General features: G+C 41.4%; 1 protein-coding gene across 4 annotated transcripts in view; it reads right to left on the bottom strand.

Annotated features, from left to right (window-relative positions):
* SLX4IP (SLX4 interacting protein) overlaps positions 1–23,087 on the bottom strand; it is a 182,918-nt gene that overhangs the window by 62,326 nt on the left and 97,505 nt on the right. For 2 of the 4 annotated variants that reach the window (XM_011224336.3, XM_019799163.2), the window contains exons 3-4: positions 9,404–9,493; positions 5,247–5,367 (exon numbers count right to left, since the gene is read on the bottom strand). In XM_011224336.3, the coding sequence (XP_011222638.1) occupies positions 5,247–5,367; positions 9,404–9,493 (211 nt within the window). Of the gene's footprint in view, positions 1–5,246; positions 5,368–9,403; positions 9,494–15,881; positions 15,921–23,087 lie in introns of all 4 variants that reach the window. The other 2 variants (XM_034641468.1, XM_034641469.1) reach the window with 2 other exon arrangements.

Below are 23,087 nucleotides of genomic sequence, written 5' to 3'. Positions count from 1 at the left end.
GAAGGAAATAGGCAAGGCCTTACGGTTAGTGGCTTTGAAATTGCTTTTGAAAAAGGCATTTAAGTAAGATTATGGGAACAGCTGAGAACAGGCACTCAGATAAATGTAGAGAGATGTCTTTGGCTCTGAGGCAAGACTAAAAACACGTATTCAGTTTCCAGTTTTAGTGATGCTGTTAATAAACAATAGAAGGCGACAGTATGTTACCGTGTGTGTTCACTTCGTTCCTACAGGTACGCACGGCCTAGAGCAAGAGGAACCTCTTTGTGGAAAGCAACCTTGTGGGAGAGATAGATGAACAATGGTCTCCCTACCTTTTGGAAATTAACGGTTTAGTATGAAGTTAAGCACTTATAACCAGAAGCAGAGCTGTCTGTTTATGCTCTAGAGTTAGGCAGTAATATAATTTGGAGAAGAAAAGAGGCTCTGTGGGTGGCAAAGAATCAGTCTCTGCCAATGAAGGCGTGGAAGAAAGGCAGGTAAACAGATTATAGCACAATTATAATACAATGTGACAAATGTATTAAAAGTGTTAAGTGACAGAGAGAAACTGAGGGAGACTTTGGAAAAGTAATATTTGAGTTGGATCTTAAAAGTTAAAATAGGCATTTTCCAGACAAAGGTGAAAACTAAATGTTAAGGCAGAGGTATCGAGAAAGCAGGTTTGTGGGAGGCAGGAAAGTGAGTAGCGGGAGGAGACAAGGCAGGATGGGGAAGTTATGGCAGGCCTTGACCTTACTAGGAAGAGGAAAGATAGAACCATGTGTGTAATTTATCACCTGTACGAATACTTATTAAGTACCTACTGCAAAGCAGAAAATGTCCTCCAAGCTGGAGACACAATGGTAACAAAAGAGGCAGAACATGTCTTCAGGAGGCTAACACATTTGTGGAGACATGAATGTTAATCAAATAGTGTTCGGGATGCTTGTGGGCCAGTAATAAAGAAACCGGTCCCCGGGATAAGCTTCCCTGAGGAGTGATTTTGAGCAGAGAGCAAAAGGAGCACAGGGAATGGGAAGACTAGGGCTTCAACATGGGCAGAGGCCCCCAAGATGAGCAGAAGAAAAGAGCTTTGGAAGAGAGGAATTAAGTTGCCATCACTGGAGCAAGAAAAAAGGAAAAAGAGGCTGGAGAGGCAGCTACTCCAAGGATCCTGGCTTGCACCTGGGAGCCTTGGGGAAGAGGTTCACAAGATCAGACCTACGATATTAAGGGATGACACTAACTGAAGTGTAAACAGCAGGAGAGTCATCGGCCAGAGCAGAAGCAGGGAAGCCAGCCGGGGGCTGCTGTGCGTGCCTCAGCAGGCAGGGGAAGCTGGAGCAGAGACTGGTTGGTGGCAGCAGAGTTTGTATGAACATCAAAAGACATGGTCAATTAAAGGTTAACTGTTAGCAGAAGTGGGAAGGAAAGGGAAGAGACTGCTTTCATACCAAGATGACTTTCAAGGAAGAATCCTTAGCACAGCTGAGTGAACACCACGACAGTGCACTAGTATCATCCTGCCTCCCTCTGGCAATCGGCTGCACTACTTATCTCATTACATGAAAGCCTAGCCATCATCCCACAAGTGGCTGGTCACTGAAGACTCCATGAAGCAAATACAGGCTTCCTCTCGTTTGTGGTTGTGCAGTTAAATAAACCAAGTCAAAGGCAAATGACAAACTCAGAAAGATCACTTACAACATATAAAACATACAAAGCATTCATATCCTTAAGGAGCTCTTACAAACTAATAAAAATATGCACATTAAAACTAAGAACATTATAAAGGAGTTGCTGTGTGCGAACATGTATACCATCAGGATATCCCCTGAACCATGAGTTTACAAGAGTGAGCATATTAAATGCAACCTAAATGTCCCACCAATAAATCAGAGTATGGATATTTAATGGAATACTACACGGTCATTAAAAGTGGTGATGGGAACACTGAACGGCCAAAACAATTTTGAAAAACATTAAGAAAGTTGGAAGACTCACACTTCCTAATTTCAAAATTTATTACAAAGCTATGGTAATGAAAACAGTGTGGTACTGGCATAAAGACAGACACATGGAACAATGGATCAGAATAGAGAGCCCAGAAAGAAACCCTCATATTTATGATCAAAGATTTTCAATAAGGGAGCCAAGACCATTCAAAGGGGGAAAGGACAGACTTTCCAACAAATGGTGCCGGGACAACTAAATATCCATATGCAAAAGAATGAAGTTGGACCCTTTCCTTAAAATTAACTCAAGATGGATCAAAGACCTAATTAAAAGGAGCTAAATCTATAAAACTGTTAGAAGAAAAAATAGGAAAAGCTTCATGACATTGGATTCAGTAAAGATTTCTTGGATATAGTATCAAGCACAGGCAGCAAAATAATAGATAAATTGGCTACATCAAAATTTAAAACATTTCCACATCAAAGGACACTACCAAGAGTGAAAAGGCAACATACAATGGGAGAAAATATTTGCAGATCATACACCTGATAAGGAATTAATATCCAGAATATATAAAAGAACTCCTACAACTCAAAAACAAAAGCAAACAACCCAATAAAAAATGGGCCGAGAACATAAACAGACATTTCTCCAAAGAAGACACACAAATGGCCAATAAGCACATGAAAAGATGGTGAAAATCACTACAAATGAAGGAAACACAAATTGAAACCACAATAAGATACCACTTCCCATCTATTAGGATGGCTATCATCCAAACAACAGAAAACAAGTATTGGCAAGATTATGGAGCAACTGGGACCCATTCTTGGTGAGAATGTAAAATGGTGTAATCACCAGAAAACAGGATGGCAGTCCCTCAAATAAATAAATAAATTAATTAATTAATTAATTAAATAAAAATAAACCAGTACCATATGATCCAGCAATTCTAAGTATACACCCAAAGAAGTGAGAAGCAGAGACTCAAAAAGGTATTTGAAGACAAATATTCACAGCAGCATTATTCAAAATAGCCAAATGGTAGAAATAACCCAACTACCCTATGACAGATGAACAAACAAAATGTGTGTGTGTGTGTATTATTCGGCTTTAAAAAGAAAGAAAATTCTTATAAATTCTATACCAGAGATGAACTTTGAGAACATTAAGCTAAGTGAAATAAGCCAGACACAAAAGGATAAATACTGCATGATTCCATTATATGAGGTACCTCAAGTAGTAAATTAGAAAGCAGAACAGTGGTTACCAGGGGCTAGGGAAGGGAGTAATGGGCAGGTATTGTTTAATGGGTAAAGAGTTCCAGTTTCACATGGCAAAAAGTTCTGGAGATAGAGAGTGACAATGACTGCACAACAATGTGAATGTACTTAATGACACTAAACTGTACACTTGAAAATGGTTACAATGGTCAATTTTATGTATAGTTTACCACATTAAAACGATTAAAAAATGGTGATGTATAGGTTTTAAAGGAATTCTATATTATGTAAGGTGAAAAAAATAGGTTATGAAATTCTATGTATAGGGGCGCCTGGGTGGCTCAGTCAGTTAAGCGTGGGACTGTTGTGAGTTTCAGTTCAGGTTGTGACTGCAAAGTCGTGGGATCGAGCTCTACACTGGGCTCCACACTCAGCACAAAGTCCACTGGGGAATCTCTCTCCTCTCTCTACCCCTCCCCCACTCACGTGTGCACACTTGCTCTCAAATAAATAAATCTTTTAAAAAAATTTTTGTATGTACAGAAAGATCAATTTTCTTGTTATAAATAAATTCATTCATTCATTCATTCAAATAAAAACAAACTTCTTGCCCACATGAGCCCAAGAAAGACTTTGATTTTCATCTTGGGATCAGAACAACACACAACACATCTTCCCTAACTGTGAGAGAGGCTGGGAAATTGAGTATTTAGCATTTTTCACTCAGTGGCAGAAGAAGCCAGGGGAAGGGCTAGTTGAGAATCAGTACTGACCATGCCACCTCCACACCAGAAATGGAGGTCTGAGAACGTTCTCTGTCCTTCTCCTTTTGTACCAGTCAGAAAATGAGACTAGCCAGGTCTGCTGGGGTACAAAGGATACAAGGTCCTCTGGCTTTTCTCAAGCTTTATCCTACTACTAAGCAAAATACCAGAAAGCGTCATCTAATACAATATTGTTTGGACTGAAAATTCCATTTGTTCGAGGCTTTCAGTTAGGGTTAAATTAATCTGTCTGCCTACTTATCAGCTGTGCCCAGGTGAACACTGGAGATTAAGTATGCCTTCAAAGGGGGTTACTTAACACAGTTCTTCTCCTAAGGGGGTGCTGCATTAGCATAACCTAGTTCACGGCTGTCCAGTGTTGCCCTCTGAGGATTAACACGAGGTTAACCTTATTTGTACCACAAAGAGTGTTATGAAACACTGATTTAAAGTTAAAAAAAATTAAAAACACAACAATGGCAGAGTGGAAAGAACAGTGGGCTAGGAGTCAGAAGAGCTGGGTCTGGGGTCAGGTTCTGCCACCTGTCTGTCACCCAAGTACGGTTTCCTTCAACAAGTCACTGAATCCGTGTATCCGGCACTGGGCTAAGTAAGGAGGAGGGGGGCCTGCGGGGGAAGATGCCAAATAAACAAGATCATCTCTGTCCTCAAAAAGATGATCTTTTATTTGGGTGAGCCCTTAATCTTGTAGATCCTCGGCTTCATCACCTACAACTCAGACATCACCCTTCTCCAAGTGTTATTAGGAAATAGGGAGGGATAGTTCAACTTCAGTGCCCTTGATGTTTTGGGCCAGATAATGCCTTGTTGTGGGGGGCTTTTTTGCGCATTGTAGGATATTTAGTGGCAACCCTGGCTTCTACTCCCTAGATGCCAGTAGCTCCCTGCCACCCCTCCCGCCCCCCCCCATGACAACCCAATGTCCCCTGGGACCCACCACGCCCAGGTGAGAACCTCTGAAATAGGATGACATGTATGAAAGCATTTAAAAAAGCATACAGCCCCAAATCAAGTCAGCATTAATGTAAACCTATCTGTAAGACTACTTGTCAAAAAAAAAAATCCTTTAAAGTATTTACAGTTTCCTTAGGAATGTTTTATGTTCTATTTTTATATATTTTGCCTACCATTAAAAACCCTCCAGGGCTTTTTGGTTAATTTTCTTTACCCAAACAAAGCATCTTCATTAGAACATATTTTTTAAATGTATCACTGTACTAACATGACAGTCAGAGTCAAACATAATTGCCATCTCTACAAAGCAGAAATTTTATCCAAAATCAAAGTACTCGGTGCCTACCTTTTAAGGTCAAGGGACTGGATCTTGTGAATTCTGTATTTGATGGCCTGTGCTGTTTACGAACTTCCAAGTACTCCTTAACTCTTGAATCAATGGTTTCTTTTAAAAGTAAACAGACTTCCTAAAGTAAATTGAAAAATGAGATATAATTTTCTCATGTAATGCAATGCAAAAAGAGTCAACATCGTGCATATTAAAAAGTCAACACTGAACGTTTCATTTTGTTTGTTTTACTTAGCTGTAAAGCTGAAAAGAATGCTATCTGCGCTCGAGGGTAACATCCCAGCTACTAAGGTTTGTTCAAAACCATGATGTTGGCTTACTCTGTGGCCTGAGAAATTAATTTTGTTTCCCTCTGCCTCACTTTCACATTTCTAAAAGGAGGATAAAAATAGTGAAGTGCTCCATGTGGCCAGGCAAGACTGGGGATGGCAGCCCCCCCGCAAGGTTTTCAGTGGACTGTTGTCATGTGGGGATACAAGGGACAGGGTCATTAGCTCTTCCAATTCATTCAAATGGAGCCAGCCATGGCGATTTTTATTCGAATACTTCCCATTTTTCAAACTTGGTTCAAAACCTTTTTTAACCTAAACACCACCAATCATTAGTTTCTGGCTTCAGGTTTAGAAATCTACTGAAGCATCGAACTTTACATCATAATCCGGGGATGTACTGTATGGTGATTAACATAATATAATAAAAAAATCATTATAAAAAAAATTTTAAAAAAATAAAAATAAAAATAAAAAAACTTTGTGGTAGGTAATAGCTAAGTTGCAAATAAACTTTCGAAAAAGAAAAAAAAAAAAAAAAAGAAATCTACTGAAAAAAGTAACAGCACTGAGTGATGGGCCGAAGAGAGAACTGGAAACCAGTACTGTGATTTTCTTCCATGCTCTTGTTGATGATACTGTATATGCCCATTTGCCTTTGTGAAAACTGCACTATATCCACCGATTAATGGTGAAAATAATTTAACTTCTCATATTTCTCTAAAGTAGATTAATATTTATTAGGCAACAGAAACACATGGTTTTAATTCAATGTCAACATACCACACCACTAGCAAATTTCTGGAGCTATTGTTTTATGTATCAGTGTTACTTATGAAAAGAAAAACAAAACTCTTAAAGTCCACCACACAATAGGAAGAAACTGTCTACCAGAGACATGTAGCCAATGCAGGGAAAGGGGAAAATGGCACACAAATCTGAATTTCTTAACTTAGATTAAGAAACCGGTGTGTAAGGACTGATAATTCTGGTCCAAGTCCCAGCCTCTGCAGAAGGCTCAGAGTTGCCGAGGTCAACTCAAACCTGTTTCACTGGTTTCTTCAATGCCATCTCAGGTTGATCTCTTAGAATCTTCATAAATTAAAACAAGAACCAAATTCTAAGCAGCCCTGCAGGGCAATGACCGCCAAACTTTTCTTTTCTTGCTAATACGTACACTCCTCAACAGTACTGTAAATCCTTGATTTAATTCACAAACATGATCTACATAAAATGTAAACACTGATCTCCTCTCTCCTGCTCTCATTTTGCAGCCCAAAGATGCAGTGCCTTGTGGAATACAGAGATATCCGTTTACAGTTGAGCGTTTTGGCATTGTTCACACAACAGAAAGGCAGCCTTGCCTCATACTGTTGTTTTAACAATTAAAGAATTTTGCTTCACATGCAGGGTTCAACTATGACTGAGCTAGAAAATATGTGAAAGACATACATGGAAACAGAGATTGTTAAAATTTGGCCATAAATACCCTATAAGGCTAGAACTAAAAATAGTACGACAAAAATAAAACAAAGGCCCATACAACACAAACTTTCTCCCTATAGTTACGGGGCTTTCCTTCTATGAGTCAGGTTTGACGAATGGAAGGTAGACCATGTGCAGTGTGGTCAAGATACCCTAGGAACTGACCACACCACACTTAGCAAAGCATTCTCTTCAGAACCAGAGCAATGCAAGAGAAGACAAATTCCCAGCTATCCCGGAGGGACATGTAAGAAGACCAAGCTGAAATCGGTGAGCAAGAGGACAGAGATACATACAGTACTTCTAGGCTAACGGGGGCTCACGCTTGCTTTCTCAAGTTTACAAATGAAACAGTTCAAGTTTGCCTGTTTGGGTACAAAGACTACTCGTGCTGGACTCAAAATAAACTTGGGTTTAATACATGCAATTAGTTCCTTTTTCTGAAAAGGAACTGGACATTCTTAAGACTTTCACTATATAAAGGGACTGGTAAAATGCAATCAAACTGATTGCTCATGAAATGATCTAATAATAAAAAAAGATGAAAGCACTGAAACACTGAACGCAGGCTACAGCCATATCCTCTCCTTGATTAGCTTTTCTCCTTTCTCTGTTTCTCCCTCTCAGAGCCGTTTTAATGTCAGGGAACAAACTTGAAAGGAACAACTTCAAGTATAAGCAGCAAACCATCTGCTTTGCTTTGAGACGGAAGCTTGGCTTGCTGGCATAACCTGCCCTCTTCCAGCCAACCTGGACCTGCCAAGCTCTGCAGGTCCAATCGTGCACTGAGCACCTTTGCTAAGTCATGCCTTGCTGTCCGGACGTAGTACTAGGTGGAGCAGCAACAGCTGTGTGTGGCACCCTGGAAAAATCTAGCCTCATGTTTCAGCTAGGAGGTGATTCACATATTCATAGCTTTATTTTAAAGCCTTCCAAATCAACTGACTCTTGGCAAAACTGACTACATATCAACAAGAAAGGGCTAAGGCTGAGGTGGTAAAGCTGGGAGAGAATGAAAGAAAAGGTGGGCCCGAAACAGTGGATTCTAGAATGCTGTTAATGTCAGTCAAGTCAGAAGACTTTTGGGGTGAGGTCCCCTCGGGTGAGCATTTGTCACTTTGGGGAAACAGTGTTGGTAAGCCAAATTTGGAATTCCATGGAACTGAGTTGTAGTAGGGGATGCTGGCTTACTAAATATTAAGTCCTGAAGAGGTCAATCCATTTATTAACCTGAATGATAAATCCCATTATACCGAATCTTGTGCCTGCCTTCTCTCAGCCGTGGGCCACTAGATATACAGTGCAATAGTGCCCAGCCAAGTCCTGATTATATTAGTACCTTACTTATAAGGTCTTACTTATAAATGTCTTACTTATAAATTTTCTTTGAGGGAGTTTTTGTTTTCTAGTAGTCTTCTGAAGTTGACTGAATACAGTCACCACAGTAAAGGTTTTTTGTTTTTTGTGTTTTTTTGCTTTGTTCTGTTGCCACTATTACTAGATTCTTCTCCACATGCTACCTTTCAATAAAACTTATTTTTATTCCTAGCTCTAAAAAGCTATTGTGCCAAGTATCACAGACGACACAAAGTGCTACAATTGTGAAAGTTATGTAAAAGCCACTGCCTCTCTATCACTCTCCCAGCCTTCTAGTGCAAGGACACAGAGAAGGAAGCAGAGCACGTGAGGAGAGCCAGATGCACTCTCCAACCTTCTGCCACAGCAGCACTGGGGTGGGATCATGGACACTGAGTCATGATCCACCAGTGACTCAAAGGCCTCTGGTGGAACTCTTTCATTTGCAGATAAGGAGACTGAGGCCCGGGGAGATCAAACCCCAGGCTCCCATCACAAGACCATCCAGCCTTCTACCTCCACTGACCACAGTGAAAGGGAATACAGTCAAACATCTCCACACTTGCCATCAAAGACTCCTGTTAATAAAAGTATGGTAGAAGACACAAATGTGGACGATGAGAATTTATTAATTAAATAAGAATTTGATTTCAAGGGGTGAAAGATCATCCTTGCGTTCACCCCACACCTGCTTCAGGGGCTCGGTCTGTCCTTTACAACCATGTAGATTAAAATCCCTGCTTGCCTAGAACCCTTATTTTACCGTCTTCTTCTGTTTTAATTATAATGAGCCTTTTCCCCTAAAACAAAAAGGTAGAAAATTTCTGGTTTAAATAATACAGCTTATGAAATATATAGATGTGTCTCTTTCTCAGGAAAAAAGAAGCAAGTATATGTCTGTCATTGGGAATATAACAAGTGTTTCTCAAGGGTTAAATATCATTCAATATTTTTTGCCCACAAACGAAAATAAAAGCTGGAAAGAGTTAATATTTCTTCTAGCAGCAGCTACTTGCATTTAAACAGTGAAAAGTTTTGTGGTACCTCTTTCTTCTGTTCAGAAAACCAGCTGGTATCTTTGTTTGACCCCTGGGGCAGTATGTGAAGATCCACCAGGACAGCAAAATTCCCACACTAAAAAGACATTAATGGCAGAGTTAGCTCACACCCAGCAAACAATGAAAGAAAATCTCACAAATTCCGATGTGGTTGCTCATGATGAAATCGCAACAAAGTTCCCTAGTGGACAGAAACCTTCATATGGGGCAGGGCTACACGTCATAAACCTACTAGTTTTTGCAAGTTTAATATTCAGGGTAGAAATGCTAAGGAGAAATATAATTTTAGTCATGATAGTAAAGACAAAATATCTATCTCTGGGCCACGACTTGACAGGGGATTGCTCAAGGCATCCCAGAGGCAGTTGGAAGACTATCAGACATTGAAAGAAGTCAAATAGGTCAGTCCTGGGTAGGCTCCAGAAAAGAAGGGTTCCATGGATAGTCAGGGCAAGTCTTTCTTCTACGTAGGAAAGAACAGATACAAGCTATTGCATATTTAGACAGACAAAAGGAATGGCTGGGACAGCACATCTTAGAATAGAAATGGAAGTGAGGACAAACGAAAAAGAACTAATAAGGAGAGGGAGGTAGATGCTCAATGAGAGTTACCAAAACTAAATTAGTTTTATTAAAATATGCTATAAAACTGTCCAAATCCTGCTTCCTGTCACTGTACAGTAGGGTAGCCAATAACCATGTGTGGCTACTGAGCACACAAAATGCGGCTACTGTGATTGAGAAGCTGAATTTTAAACTGTATTTAACTTTAATTTAATTTAAACAGCCATATGTGGCTAGCCGCTCTGTGGCACAGCTATAGACCCTGTAAAATGCTGTAGCCTTATAAATCCTCATACCTTATGAGTAATTTCTGAAAATCTCTAGGTAACTGTGGATGAGCTAACTCAGAAAGGAATCAAAGACCAAGACTGCAGGCTGGGGATGATCTCTGAGGCCCAAAGAGTCAGTAATGGCCTGTAGGAAAATATCACTTCTGCACCTCTTTGGCTATTTTTTTTTTTCCTTTTTAAATTCTGTGCTGTAATTCAATGGTGAAAGGAAAGTATTTTCAACTAATGACCTGAGAATACCAAACATAAATATGAAAAGAAAATAAAACTTGACACTTATATCATACCATACACAAAAACTATTTTGAAATGGATAACAGACCTACACATAAAAACCAAAACTGTCTTGCCAAACTTAGGACAGAAAAAAATTTTCTTAGGACCCAGAAAGCACAAAATACAGAAGAAAAATATTAAATTGAACTCTGTCAAAACTGAAAACCTTTGCTCATTAAAAAATGAATATGTATGTCATAGGCTGAAGAGAAAATATTCACAAACGTATATCTGACACAAAGGACTGGCATCCAAAATAAAGAACTCCTACAAGTCAATATTAAAAAAACAAACAACCCAAGCTTGAATAGATACTTCACAAGATAAACAAACAGCTAATAACACATGAAAAAGTGTTCAACATCAGTCATCAGACAAATGCAAATTAAAAACACCAAGAGATACAACTCCGTACCTATCAGAATGACTAAAATTAAAAAGACTGACACACCAAATGTTGGTAAGAATGTGGAGCAACCCAAACTTTCGTACATTTCTAGTGGAAATGTAAAATGGTTCGACCACAGTGGCAAACGGCTGGTCAGTTTCCTATAGTTAAACATAACATTTAATTTACTGACTAAGCCAACAATTCCACCTTAGGTATTTACCAAGAGAGATAAAAACATGTGAACAGAAAGACTTGTACGCAAACGTTCATCGAAGTTTTAGTCATAATAGCTAAGACAGAAGACAACCCAAGTCTATCAACAGGAGAATAAAGTGTGGTACATTCATTCAATGGAATGCTCCTCACAAAACTACTGATACACTCAACACGGGCTAATCTCCACCTTATGTTGAGCAAAAGAAGCCAGGCTAAAAGAATACGTATTGTATGATTCCACTTATATAAAATTCTAGAACAGCAAAACTAAATCTGTGGTCAAAGCAATCAGATAGTGGGACACCTGGGTGGCTCAGTCAGTTAAGCGTCTGCCTTTGGGTCCTGGGATTGAGCCCCACATGGGGCTCCCTGCTCAGCAGGGAACATGCTTCTCCCTCTCCCTCTGCCCACCACTCCCCCTGCTTGTACACTCTCTCTCTGTCAAATAAATAGATAAAAAATATTAAAAAAAAAAAAAGCAATCAGATAGTGATTACCTAGGGAGGAACTGAGAACAGGCACAGAAGAACTTTGTGTGGTGATGGGAAGTAATGGGAATGTTCTGTATCTTGGTGGGTTATATGCTGAAGATCAGTTCATTTCAACATACATAAATTATATATCACTAATAAATAATTTTTTAAAAGCTGTGTAAAAAACACATTTATATTTACTGACAGTTATACGAAATGTATTATGTCCCTGAAAACGTATGGTTATTTCGGAGAAGACCAAAGTAAAGTTCACCAGGTAAAAATATCATGGAATACGGTGAAAGAGGGTCTCCTATGATGTCAAACAGTGTAGCGTAACCCACTGAACTGTGGTATACTGTGTTACAACCAGTATTTTAATTTAAAGAAAGAGAATCAAAGGGAATATTTGAATAGAATAAAAAATATCAGTAAGTCACATGGTAAGGTCAGGTCTTATTTTGTGAAACTTGTATATGAGTATAATGAGTTATGAATGTAAAGCCTATTTCTTACTGTGGATTTGTGGTCAAAACTGCTTGAAAACCATACTCGAGTACACTGTTATTTTAAGTTTCTTCACAATGCTGATTATAGATTTAACCTTTCAGGAGTATGCTGCCACCAGGTGGAGGTCATATGCCACAACTACAGGATCTTAGCCAGGGGTTATTAACCTTTTGTGTGCCATGGACCTCTTTGGGCAGCTGTGAAGTTGAAGATATCTGCTCAGAATAACGTTTTTAAATGCATGAAACACATTGCATAAGACTAAAAAAAAACACCAATTTGACTGAAGTATGATTATCCAAATTTAAAAAAACGCTGTGTATGATTTAGTAATGTATATACTTGTTTATTAGGCACTGGCTCTTCTCACAAGCGGTAGATCTAACAACCACCATAAATCCAAAGTAGAGATAAGCATAAATGATATCTTCAGATATGTGCCACAATTATAATATAATATGAAAAGAGCTATGATTCTAATGGTGATGTATATTGCAAATACTACTGTGCTTTAAATACTTAACTTACGGGGCACCTAGGTGGCTCAGTCAGTTAAGCGCCCAACTCTTGGTCATGCTCTCAGGGTTGTGAGATCAAGCCCCATGCTGGGCTCCTCACTCAGCACAGAGTCTGCTTGAGGTTCTCTCCCTTTCCTTATGCCTCTCCCCACGCTTGCGTGGGTGTACGTGCACACGCACCCTCTCTCTCTAAAATAAACAAATCTTTAAAATAAACAAATATTTAACTTACAATAAAAAATAAATTGATCAGAATTTGGTTAAAATAAAACTAATTTTGTTCCCACCCAAGTTCAATGACCCTCTGAGTTCTATCCGTTGAGGCTCCACAGATGGCATAACAAAAGCCTCTCCAAAGCTATGGGATGTGCCTTACACACGTCTACTGGGTTTCCTGCAAGTGTTTAATCCTGACTCCTCAAACCAAGTTCTCTACAACCTCTTCTCCATTAGCAAAAATATCTTTTAAAATAGTCAAAAAAAAAAAAAAAGTGATGCTTGAACAATCTGAATTGATAGTATATAATGGTAGCTTTCTAAAGAATTAAATAGCAAGGTCCAATCTGGTATTTTCTCATTTCATAACTTTGATCACAACCTAGCGTACATTTGATTATAAACAGACTGATGAGAATTTTTTTTTTAATAAATCATGGAATCTTACTCTGGTGTTCAAAGTTTCCTGGATTTCAGCCAGACTCCCCAGTCAGGCACGCGTGCAGTCCCCACCCCGCCCCCAATAGCAGGCTTCTCCCTCTGCAGCCAGCAGTTCTGAGTTATCCAGCAAGAGCTCTCTCAAACTCCCGCACTAAGCAACAGATTTTGCCTTTCTGAAGTTCCTTGCTCTCAAAGCTTTGCTCCCATGAGTGAACAGACATTGTCTTGGGGGGGGGGTCTTTTACTGCTGCCAGAAGCACAGCCTTCACTTCTCCTTAATTAGGAGGTCATTTCATCTTTCAGCAGATAAACTCTCCAGCTCTCTTCAGAAAGGAGGAACACACTAACCATCACTTCTTTCTTAGACCAGAGCTGCTCATTTTACACAGGCCAAGTTATCTCTTTAACAGACCAAAGGCTACTAGAAAAAGCTTCACATCCCATGCCCTGGGTTGTGAGTCAACAGGCCAGGATCTGATCCAGCTTCTAGCCCCCTCCACCCAGAGTTTTCAGCCAAAAGCCTGGGAATCAACCCTAATTCCTCGCTTTCCCTAACCCTCCACAGTCACCAAGTCTCGTCGATTTTACTTCTTAAAGAGCTAAACACACCCCCGTCTCTTGTTCCGCAGCTCCTATCATCTCCCGCTTGGAATATTAGGGCTGCTTCTCTTGGTATCTCATGAACTCTCAATGTCCCTATCAGAACAATCTCTTTTCTGCCCTCTGCTTCTAATGCACCTGAATGCTCCTGTGTTTAGTGAAGTTTTATGCATCCTCGAACCTTAGCAAGGGCATGGACACATTTGTGAAGCTTTTCTGAACAGTTTGTCACTTCCTCCTCTGGATCAGGCATATGCGCTTTACATGCTTATTTATTCCTGCACTAAACGGCTGGTCTATGTAGGGGCCATCCCTGCTAGGCTGTTAGCTCCTTGGTATAGACAGACAGAGTCCCAATCTCATTCGACTCTACACTGCAGCAATCAGCACAGGACCAGCTCACAAAATGTGCTAAATAGTGTGGGGGGGGGCGCCTGGGTGGCACAGTGGTTAAGCGTCTGCCTTCGGCTCCGGGCGTGATCCCGGCGTTATGGGATCGAGTCCCACATCAGGCTCCTCTGCTATGAGCCTGCTTCTTCCTCTCCCACTCCCCCTACTTGTGTTCCCTCTCTCGCTGGCTGTCTGTAACTCTGTCAAATAAATAAATAAAATCTTAAAAAAAAAAAAAAAAGGTGCGTGTGTGTGTGTGTGTGTGTGTGTGTGTGTGTGTTTGTGTACAGACAGCTTTAATCTTCGGTGAGTCCATCCTGGCCTTGCCCTCCAGCATCCAGGCCACAACTGCTCTGCCTGAAGAGTCTTTCTCAAGGGGAAGGAAACAGGGCAAGTGCTTAATATTTAATAGGAGGAAGAAAGGAATGAATGAACAAAGACAAGATAAATGGGCTCTGAATTTTGGGCAAACTACAGCCTTATCTGCTAAGTGAGCGCACTGAGTCCATTCTGGGGACAAGGCTGCTCCAATTCAGCCCAGGACACTGATGCATTATGGAACAACTTCATCCCTCATTATTGTAGAGTGGCAACAACTACCCCATGACCAGAGGCAGTCATTTTCTACAGTTTGAGAAAAGAGAATAATTCGAGGATCCTACAGTTACTTTGCCTTAAACTCACCGCCAAGGGTGGAAGAGCTTATTTTCTAATTTTACCTTATGTGTAAAATAAAGATGGAAATGCTAACATTTCTCATACATGTAGGTATCTCAGAAGCAGGCTCAGGCGGCGAGATCTGTGTATATTCTCTCTCTCCCATTCACTCATTCCTTCAACACCCGCTGAGTTTCACAGGGGCACTGACCAGAACTTAAGGCAGCAACAGAGCACTGCAGCTAAGTGTGACCACAGTATACACCCGAGGACCAGAGGTGGCCAGGCTGCAACTCTGCTGGGGGGAGGCTAGGGCTGTGGGGTATGACCTCTCAGACAAGTCCTGAGGAAGAGGGCAAGAGGTGGAGAAAGAAAAATAAACAGCACCCACACATGGAAAGAGGCTTGAACAGCTTGGTGTGCTCTGGGGTTAAAACAGTCCGGTAAGCAGAAACAGGGCAACGTCAGCAGATGAGGCCAACGGGTCAGGCCAAGGGGGAACAAGAAAAGCTGTAGGCTCGAGAGCTTCCTCAGGTAGGAAAGTGGTGTTGCGCTGGTGGGGCGAAATCATGGAACCACCTCAAAAACCCAAATAAGAGACAATGGAAGGTGATGGGTGAAGACGAAGGGGCAGATTTCAGAGAAACTCAAAAGAGAAAGAAGAGGATGTGGTTGGGTGTAGGAGGAGGAAGAGCAAAGACGGTGCTCTAGGCACGTGAGTAGTGTCAACCATGCCCATGGGGCTGTCCACAGGCGCTCACTGAGATGGGTCTGTTCTGTCACTGGCATTTTATCCTCACCTGTCATCAAGGATTTAAGGCAGATTTGATTAACAAGGCACAGACTAAAAACAGAGGAAATAAGAAAAACAATAGTAGACACATAAAATGAAGCCAATGATAGGTCTGTACAACATTCTTACCATGGTCGTAGGTCTCTGCAACATTTGGCTCTGAGTTTGCTAGTTTCCAGCATAAAAAAAGAAAAGCCAATCAGAGCCCGTAAGATGAGAATGAATCAGTACTAAGGATAATTTGATCATTCCTAAATATTAAATCTAGAAAAACATTTCTCCTGAAGGTTTTCATGAAAAAACAAAAACAAAACGGCAATTCTCTTCCTGAAGTATCAACTTTATTAAAAGGCTTTAAGGAACGTATTAAATATTTTCATATCAAAATAAACTGCAGTATGTTACAACGTGGAATTAAAAAGTCGCGTGATTTTTAAAGAAAAAGCACAGTGTACAGAGCACCTATGTTCTAGGCACTGTACTAAAGTTTACCTACAGTATTCAATTTAATCCTCACCACTAGCCTATGAAAGACACAACTGTTACTCACATTTTATAGATAAGGAAGTGGAATCTGAGAAGGTAAGGACTGGTCCAGTATGGCAGAGTCAGTAAGTGACAGACCCAGATCAAACCCAAATCTCTTAGACTCCAAAGCCCACTGCCATGCATTACTTCGAAAGACTCGCTTCCAGCAGCCATGTGGAGGCACATTTAAGGCTGCCTAGCCTGGACCTACCCCACTGCACCTGTTCCCTCTAGGGTGAGTGTTGGCAGCTGTGTCTAGCCATTAGTGCCAGGGGACTGAACCAAGGACTCTGCCCAGAGTCACTCAGCTCCCTTCCCTGAGCAGAGTGACTTACTCCATCCTGGGAGCGAGGCACTAAGAGTTCAGATGCTGAAGCTGCTGGTGTGGGATGCCCTCTTGGGCAAGAGGGCAGGGTAGTGGCAAAACCCTACTGCAGAAGGACTGGGGCGGGAGGGCTAGTTCGGCAGAAGCAGGAGGAAAAGGGGAAAGGAAAGAATGCGGAAGAGCACTAGGGCAGTAAATCACACTGAAGGTGGGGCGGGGTGGGGGTAGGGGAGAGGCACAGGACAGTAACAATCCTTACCTGGAGTTAAAGCAGAAGAAAAGTTGACACAAATCTTTTGTCGATTTAACCCCCTTAGCCTGCTCCTTATTACAATACTCGCCCAAGGAATCCAAGCTCATTTAAGAAAAGCAAGCAGCATACCTTCGGAATGGCATATACAATATAAACCAGCAGACAGGTCAGGAGAGGAGAGAAAAAAAGAGTCATTCCATTGGAATACACTGCTCCCTTAATCTAAATGCAAAAATTCAAGGGTGAACAAATTGGCAAGAACAAGAGTTAAGATTCACTGAGCATTTATTGTGTGCCAGATACTGTGTGAAGCCGTCTCTGTACATTATTGCATTTGACTCTCATGACAGCCCACAGAGTCATAAACGATTACCAGTCAGTGTTCTGGAAACACTGAGAAACTGAAGAGCTCTGCTCTCTTTCACTTTTAGAAGATCCCTGGTGATCATGGCTAGGTTTTGTTTGGTGTGGTGCCTTGCCAACCTGGCAATACTTGTCAGGCCAGGTGGAAGGAACACTATAACCTTAGTAACAGAATCAGACACAGCCCGAATTCAAGATCACAGCACACAGAGAAAGCCTGGAGAAAGCCCTTTGATGACAAACAGAAGAAGGGTCTCACACAGTAAGTCCAAGGCCACAAATCTCTTCTGATGATGCCCAGTTTCGGAGGGGTGTGCCACCTCCCTTCTCGGGGTGTCAGTTTCCCTCTGTGTAAAATGAGGGGCCACAACTTGATCTCCTTCAAGGTACCTTCCACTTTAAGTTCCCACCTCCTGGTGGTGTTTCAGTTTACCATAATTGTTTGAGTTCTATTTGCACACATTTGCCCCAATGTATAGGTTACGAGAGAGCCACGCTGCGTCTGGCGCATTGTCTCGTCCTGTGTCAGTTCGCCATGCGCCACGCCAGCGCAATAGGAAAAATCTTAGCAACCAACGAGTCCTTCCCCTGAGCATTCTCTGACACCTTTCAGGAAGGAATAAGCTCCTGTTTGCTGCCACAGCACTTTTTTCATGATTCCGTTGTGGAATCACCACAGGCTGTAAACACATGGCGGCATCCATCCATCTCCCATGAGCTGCCTTTGGGGAGGAGCTGCCTTCTGTTACCCTTGGGCTGTCACTGCCTCCAACTGGGCTTGGCACAGAGAGGACAGTGAAGAGAGTTTTTTAAATGAATTTAAAAAATATATCAATGATAAAAATTACTTAAATGTCTTCCTTGTTCTCTGTCTAGGAGGGATTACCTTCCTCTTACCTGCACCCTGTCCTCAGAATAAGAAACACCACAGAATCACAGAATCAGTCTCATGGCTTGCAGCTAAGGTTCCCTTATTTATGAACAGAATAGTGTCACCCCAGAAAACAGGCTGCAATGCCCACTCCTCCGTGCCACACAGTTATTTTCCCACCTTCCAATCAGGCAGAACAATCTGCAAAACCCTGGTGGACTGTGTGAATTCAAATCCCATAAAGGGAACATGTGTGGGGCCTTCCTTGGTTGCAAACAGATGACTAGTCCTTTGAGCTCAACTTTTACGGGCTGAGAGGGATGCAGGGGAGGAGGTGACTTGTCTCAGGTGAAAAGGAATCAGAAGGGGAAGGAGATCCTCTCTCCTGTTCTGTGTCTGTTGTGGGACTTCTGGCTATAGGTCAGGGATGTATACCTTTCCAGTCACTTGTTTGTTTTTCTTAACGGATTTATTGTTATGGATGGGGAAAGACTCTGCATGGCTAAGAACTAAGTCACAAAGGAATGTGAAAGAACACGGAGAAGCAGAGCTAATGGGTTTGATGACAAGGAGGGAAAAATAGAGTAAGAGGCTGATGTCTTTCTGTAAACTGCCTCTGTTCTCCAACTAAGAAAGAGGTTGGGGGTTTTGGCCTCGAGTGCTCACAGTCCTCCTGGGTAAGACTTGGGAAGGGACGTAAAGCTCTGCTGGGAATAAGGCAAAGGCCAACTAAAGTGGTATATATTATAAAGCGATGCTTAAATTTAACAGACGCCACTGGAACCTTTAAGTAGCACTCAGGGCTGAATCACAGACTCTAAAACCCACCGTGGCAGGAACAGTACTGTTAGGCATAAGCCTTCAGCCACTCCTTTTGAAAGATAAGGACTGACTTCATTCCTTCAGACACCTTCCCTGACGATTTTCAAGAAATTCTTCTTTCACACGTCACCGGCAGGCCGCCATTCCTCAGGGGACCGGCCTGTGGTGTGTGTAGAGCGTGTGCAGCAACGAGGAGCACAATGACTTGGGGAGGAGGCCAGACTTGACTTTAAACCCCTGCCCTGCACCTCAATTCTCCCAGACCAGAGGAAGCGCCTGCAATGGGAAACGGGGACAGCGAGGAACACACCTCATGGCGGTGTCTGAACACGAAATGAGGGCACACAGGTGCGAAGCTCCGGCACGGCGCCAGCCACACAAAGAGCTCAATGGGTCGTTCTGGGGTTTTCCCCCCTCCCAAGGTAGAATTTGCTTCCAATTCTAGGGCATATTAAATGAACTCTGAATTGTCAGTTCCGTAAGATTTACAAACAGAGAGGCACAGGTTTCCACCTATTCCTACTAAGAGCTAATAAATGCCTCATAACTCTTTCGTTCCATTTTACTCTGGCCACACACTGCTTCTTAGAAGAACAACAGATGGCTTGTAATCACAGCAGATTACAGAGTAAAAATATGAACACTCCTCTCCCAAATTTCTGCAACAGAGAATGTGAAATGAAAAGATAACCTGAAAAAAATTATTATGTGCCTGTCTATAGGGAACTTGTCTTGAGAGAGTCTTAAGTGGCTAGAAAGACATGCAACATTCACAGTTAGCAACAGTTAGACTGTCAGGGGTGTGTTCAGGACCAACTATGGCCAACCACTTAGCAATCTGAAAATGGAATTTGATAAACAGTAGGGGTGTTAGTCCCCACAAATTCCCCTCAAAACTTTAACCAGCATATGTGTTATCAAGAAACTTTGGAATGTGGGTTTGATTTTAAACTCTCTAAAAATTAACATCTTAGAAAATATTATTTCATATCCCTGAAGAATCTTGGTTTCTTCAACATCAAGAAGAATAAAAGCAGTGCAGCCTATGAGTTAAAGAAATTTACGACCAATTATAAATGAATCCAAATGAAAAAAAAAAGCCTCTAAATATTCCTCTAGTGATCAATGCCTAGAATTCGTGGATTATTCTAAAGGGTGGTCAATCTTGGAGGGAAATTTCTTGCATGATCAAGTTTAAGAACCACTGAAAGGGAGACACAAGATAGATGGCACAATTTCCTGACTTCCTTGGCATGGGGGACACAGTGTTTGATGAATACTCTGGGAATCTGGGTGACCTAGAGGAATTCTGTTTATTTGGTTAAATGTAAAATAATTTAAGGAATCCTCCACATCAGTATGTTTTCTCTGGAATCCTCTCATCTACTTTCAAATACAACAAAGGACTTGCCAGATAAAGCTACGACAGGCATTCTCTGTTCAATCTAGTTGTCATTTAACTTTTTGTGGAGTATTAATACTGTGTACATATTGTTGATAAAAGGGGCTACGTTTGCTCTTCTAAACTGGGTCAGGGTAAGTAGTGCTTCTGAAGGCAACTTAAAGAGGCCAAAGATGAGGCTACATGTAACCTTTATAGGAGGGTACAAAAAACTCAAGCATATGGCTGCAAACCAAAACACAAGCTCAGAGTGAGGACTTCCTGAGACCTATGGCACATGAAAAGTTTCCACTTCAGCAGGGCTTAAGCTTACCAGAGCTTCAGAGAGACCCAAACAAGTCAAGTGCAAACCTCATCTCTGCCCTTGGCCATAGTTATTCTCCTGGTTCTGCCAGTTCAGGAAAGCAATCTGTGTGCACAATCTTAAGGATATTAACCCACTGAAGCCTAGATAGAGAGCCCTGGCTCTCAAAGTACCAGCAGCATCAGAATCTCCTGGAGCTTGTCTGCTATGCAAATTCAGACCTACCCAATCAGGAATTTTAGGGATACCCTGTGTTTTAACAAGTTTTCCAGGTGATTCTGGTGCATGATCAAGTTTAAGAACCACTGCTGTAGGCCACTGTGTCTCCTTGAAGACCATTTATGGCATTCTCAGTACGATACAGGAAATTTTGGGAAGTTACAATAAAAAAGGAAGAAAAAAAAATCTCATCAGGTTTCATCACGTAAAATAATGGAAGGTGGCAACACACCAGAACTGTGAAAATATTACAATTCTAAAACTCACAAGTAAAGAACATCACAATTTTATCACAATGATAAAATAATTCCTTTAGAGTTTTAAGAAACTCAAATTATGATTTTTCCTTAAAAAGAAAGCATAGAAACCCTTTAGAGGTGAAAGTGATATGCAGCCAGGGTTGAGAACCACAGATACAATAATGTCTTGCTGAGAACCTTAAAAACTCAGCTCTGGCTTAGGATGATAAAGATGGTGATAAAAATCCACTGGAAAACACGACCTATATGCCAGATTGAGATCGAGCCTTCAGCAGAAATACAAAGAAAGGAGGTTGTAAGCCCCACACAGACAGGGAGGTGATATAGTGGCACTTTGGTCCTTTAAGTGAAGTCAGATCACTGTATTGGAGGGAAGCTGTCCCAGGGCACAAGGAAATGGGCGCTATACATGGCTTGGCCACAGAGATGATGAGGGGGCACTGCAGTTGCAATGAAATTCTAGAGGGAGCAAATGACATTGCAATTTGCAAAAGGCGAAGAAAGACAGATCTGGCAACTACAAACTTAATCCCTAACAGATTAGAGGGGATCTGGAAGAAAACCCAAGGTATGAAAAACTAACTTCATTCTCCCCTTTAACAAGGTTCCCGGACTGCAATGACTGTTTGAAATGTGGCTGATAAAGCAGGTGTGAACATCAGCCAGGAATGAGGCAGTGTCCCATGATCTCCTTTTGCCTTAACCACTGCACCAAAACGGCTTCTGTTAAGATTACCAATGGCCTTCATGTAGCCAAGTACAATGGTCAGTTCTTGGTCCTCATGTTACGTGACCTCTCAGTGCCATCTAAGAAAGTGGTTTTCCACGTGCCCCTGGAAACCCTCACCTCTTTCCTGGTTCTCCTCCCTCTTCCCTGGCCACTGTTTCTCAGTCTTCTCTGTTGGCTCATCCCCATCACATTAAATCTAAATTGACCAGCGCTCAGTCCTTAGACCTCTCCCGTCTCCACCTACACCCTCATCGTGTCCAGGTTTCAGTTCACATGCTGATGACACCTAGCGTTCCTGCTCCAGCCCAGACCTCCCCCGAGCTCCACATATATACACTCGACATCAAACAGGCATCTACAACCTAACAAGCTCAAAACCAAACTATTGATATTTTACCCTCAACCCTATTCCCACCAGGTGTTGCTAAGCTGGCTTGGTAAATGGCAACTCTTCAGTTGTTCAGGTCCAAAACTGTACAGTCATCTTTAATGCTGCTCTTCTCTCATAGTCTACACCTAATCTATTAACAAAACTGTTAACAGTTCTACTTCCAAAAGGGCCTTCCTGGGACAAAGAAGGAGCTCAATAAATATTAATGAATGAATCTCTGAATGAACAAACAGATGCTGGTGGAGAAAAACCAGAAAAATCGGGGTGGAAGAAACAATAATTAGGTGGATTCATAACTAGTTCAACAGCCATAACCACAGGAGCCATGAATGGCTAAAGAAAAACATGGAAGGGGATGATAAAGAGCTTTTTCCTTGACCTTGGTCTTAGTCCACATTCTTGGCAGTGGCATGGAAGAAGGTATGAAGATACAGTGTCAACAGAAAAGGTGGACGATACTGTATGGGATGGAATAGTGAATATTTGGGGTAGCAAAAATGACCTGCCCCCCCCAAAAAAAAACACCCCAAAACAAAACTGGATCTGTGACTCAGAGAAACTCAAAATCAGGGTATGAGGATGAGTTAAAGAAACTAGTTAGATCAATCTAACTAAATGAAATTTAACAAGGATATATGTAAGGGCCAACCTCTGGTTCCAAAAAAACAACCGTCCAAGCACAGAGGTACTCTTAAGCAAGAGTCAGCACTATGAGCTGGCAGCATAATGCTGTGGCAGCCAATGATGGCATTTTCATTTTAGGTTACTTTAACAATAGCAGCTAGAGTAAACATTATGATGGCTATGCTTTATGCATTTAGTGTCCAATTAGCTTCAATATACATATTGAGACAAACTGTATTAGAA

The sequence above is a fragment of the Ailuropoda melanoleuca genome, chromosome 13, assembly GCF_002007445.2.
Source record: "Ailuropoda melanoleuca isolate Jingjing chromosome 13, ASM200744v2, whole genome shotgun sequence".
Classification (NCBI taxonomy): Eukaryota; Metazoa; Chordata; class Mammalia; order Carnivora; family Ursidae; genus Ailuropoda; species Ailuropoda melanoleuca.
Note: the sequence above shows the minus strand (reverse complement) of the source record. Positions and strands in the feature narration are given on the sequence as shown.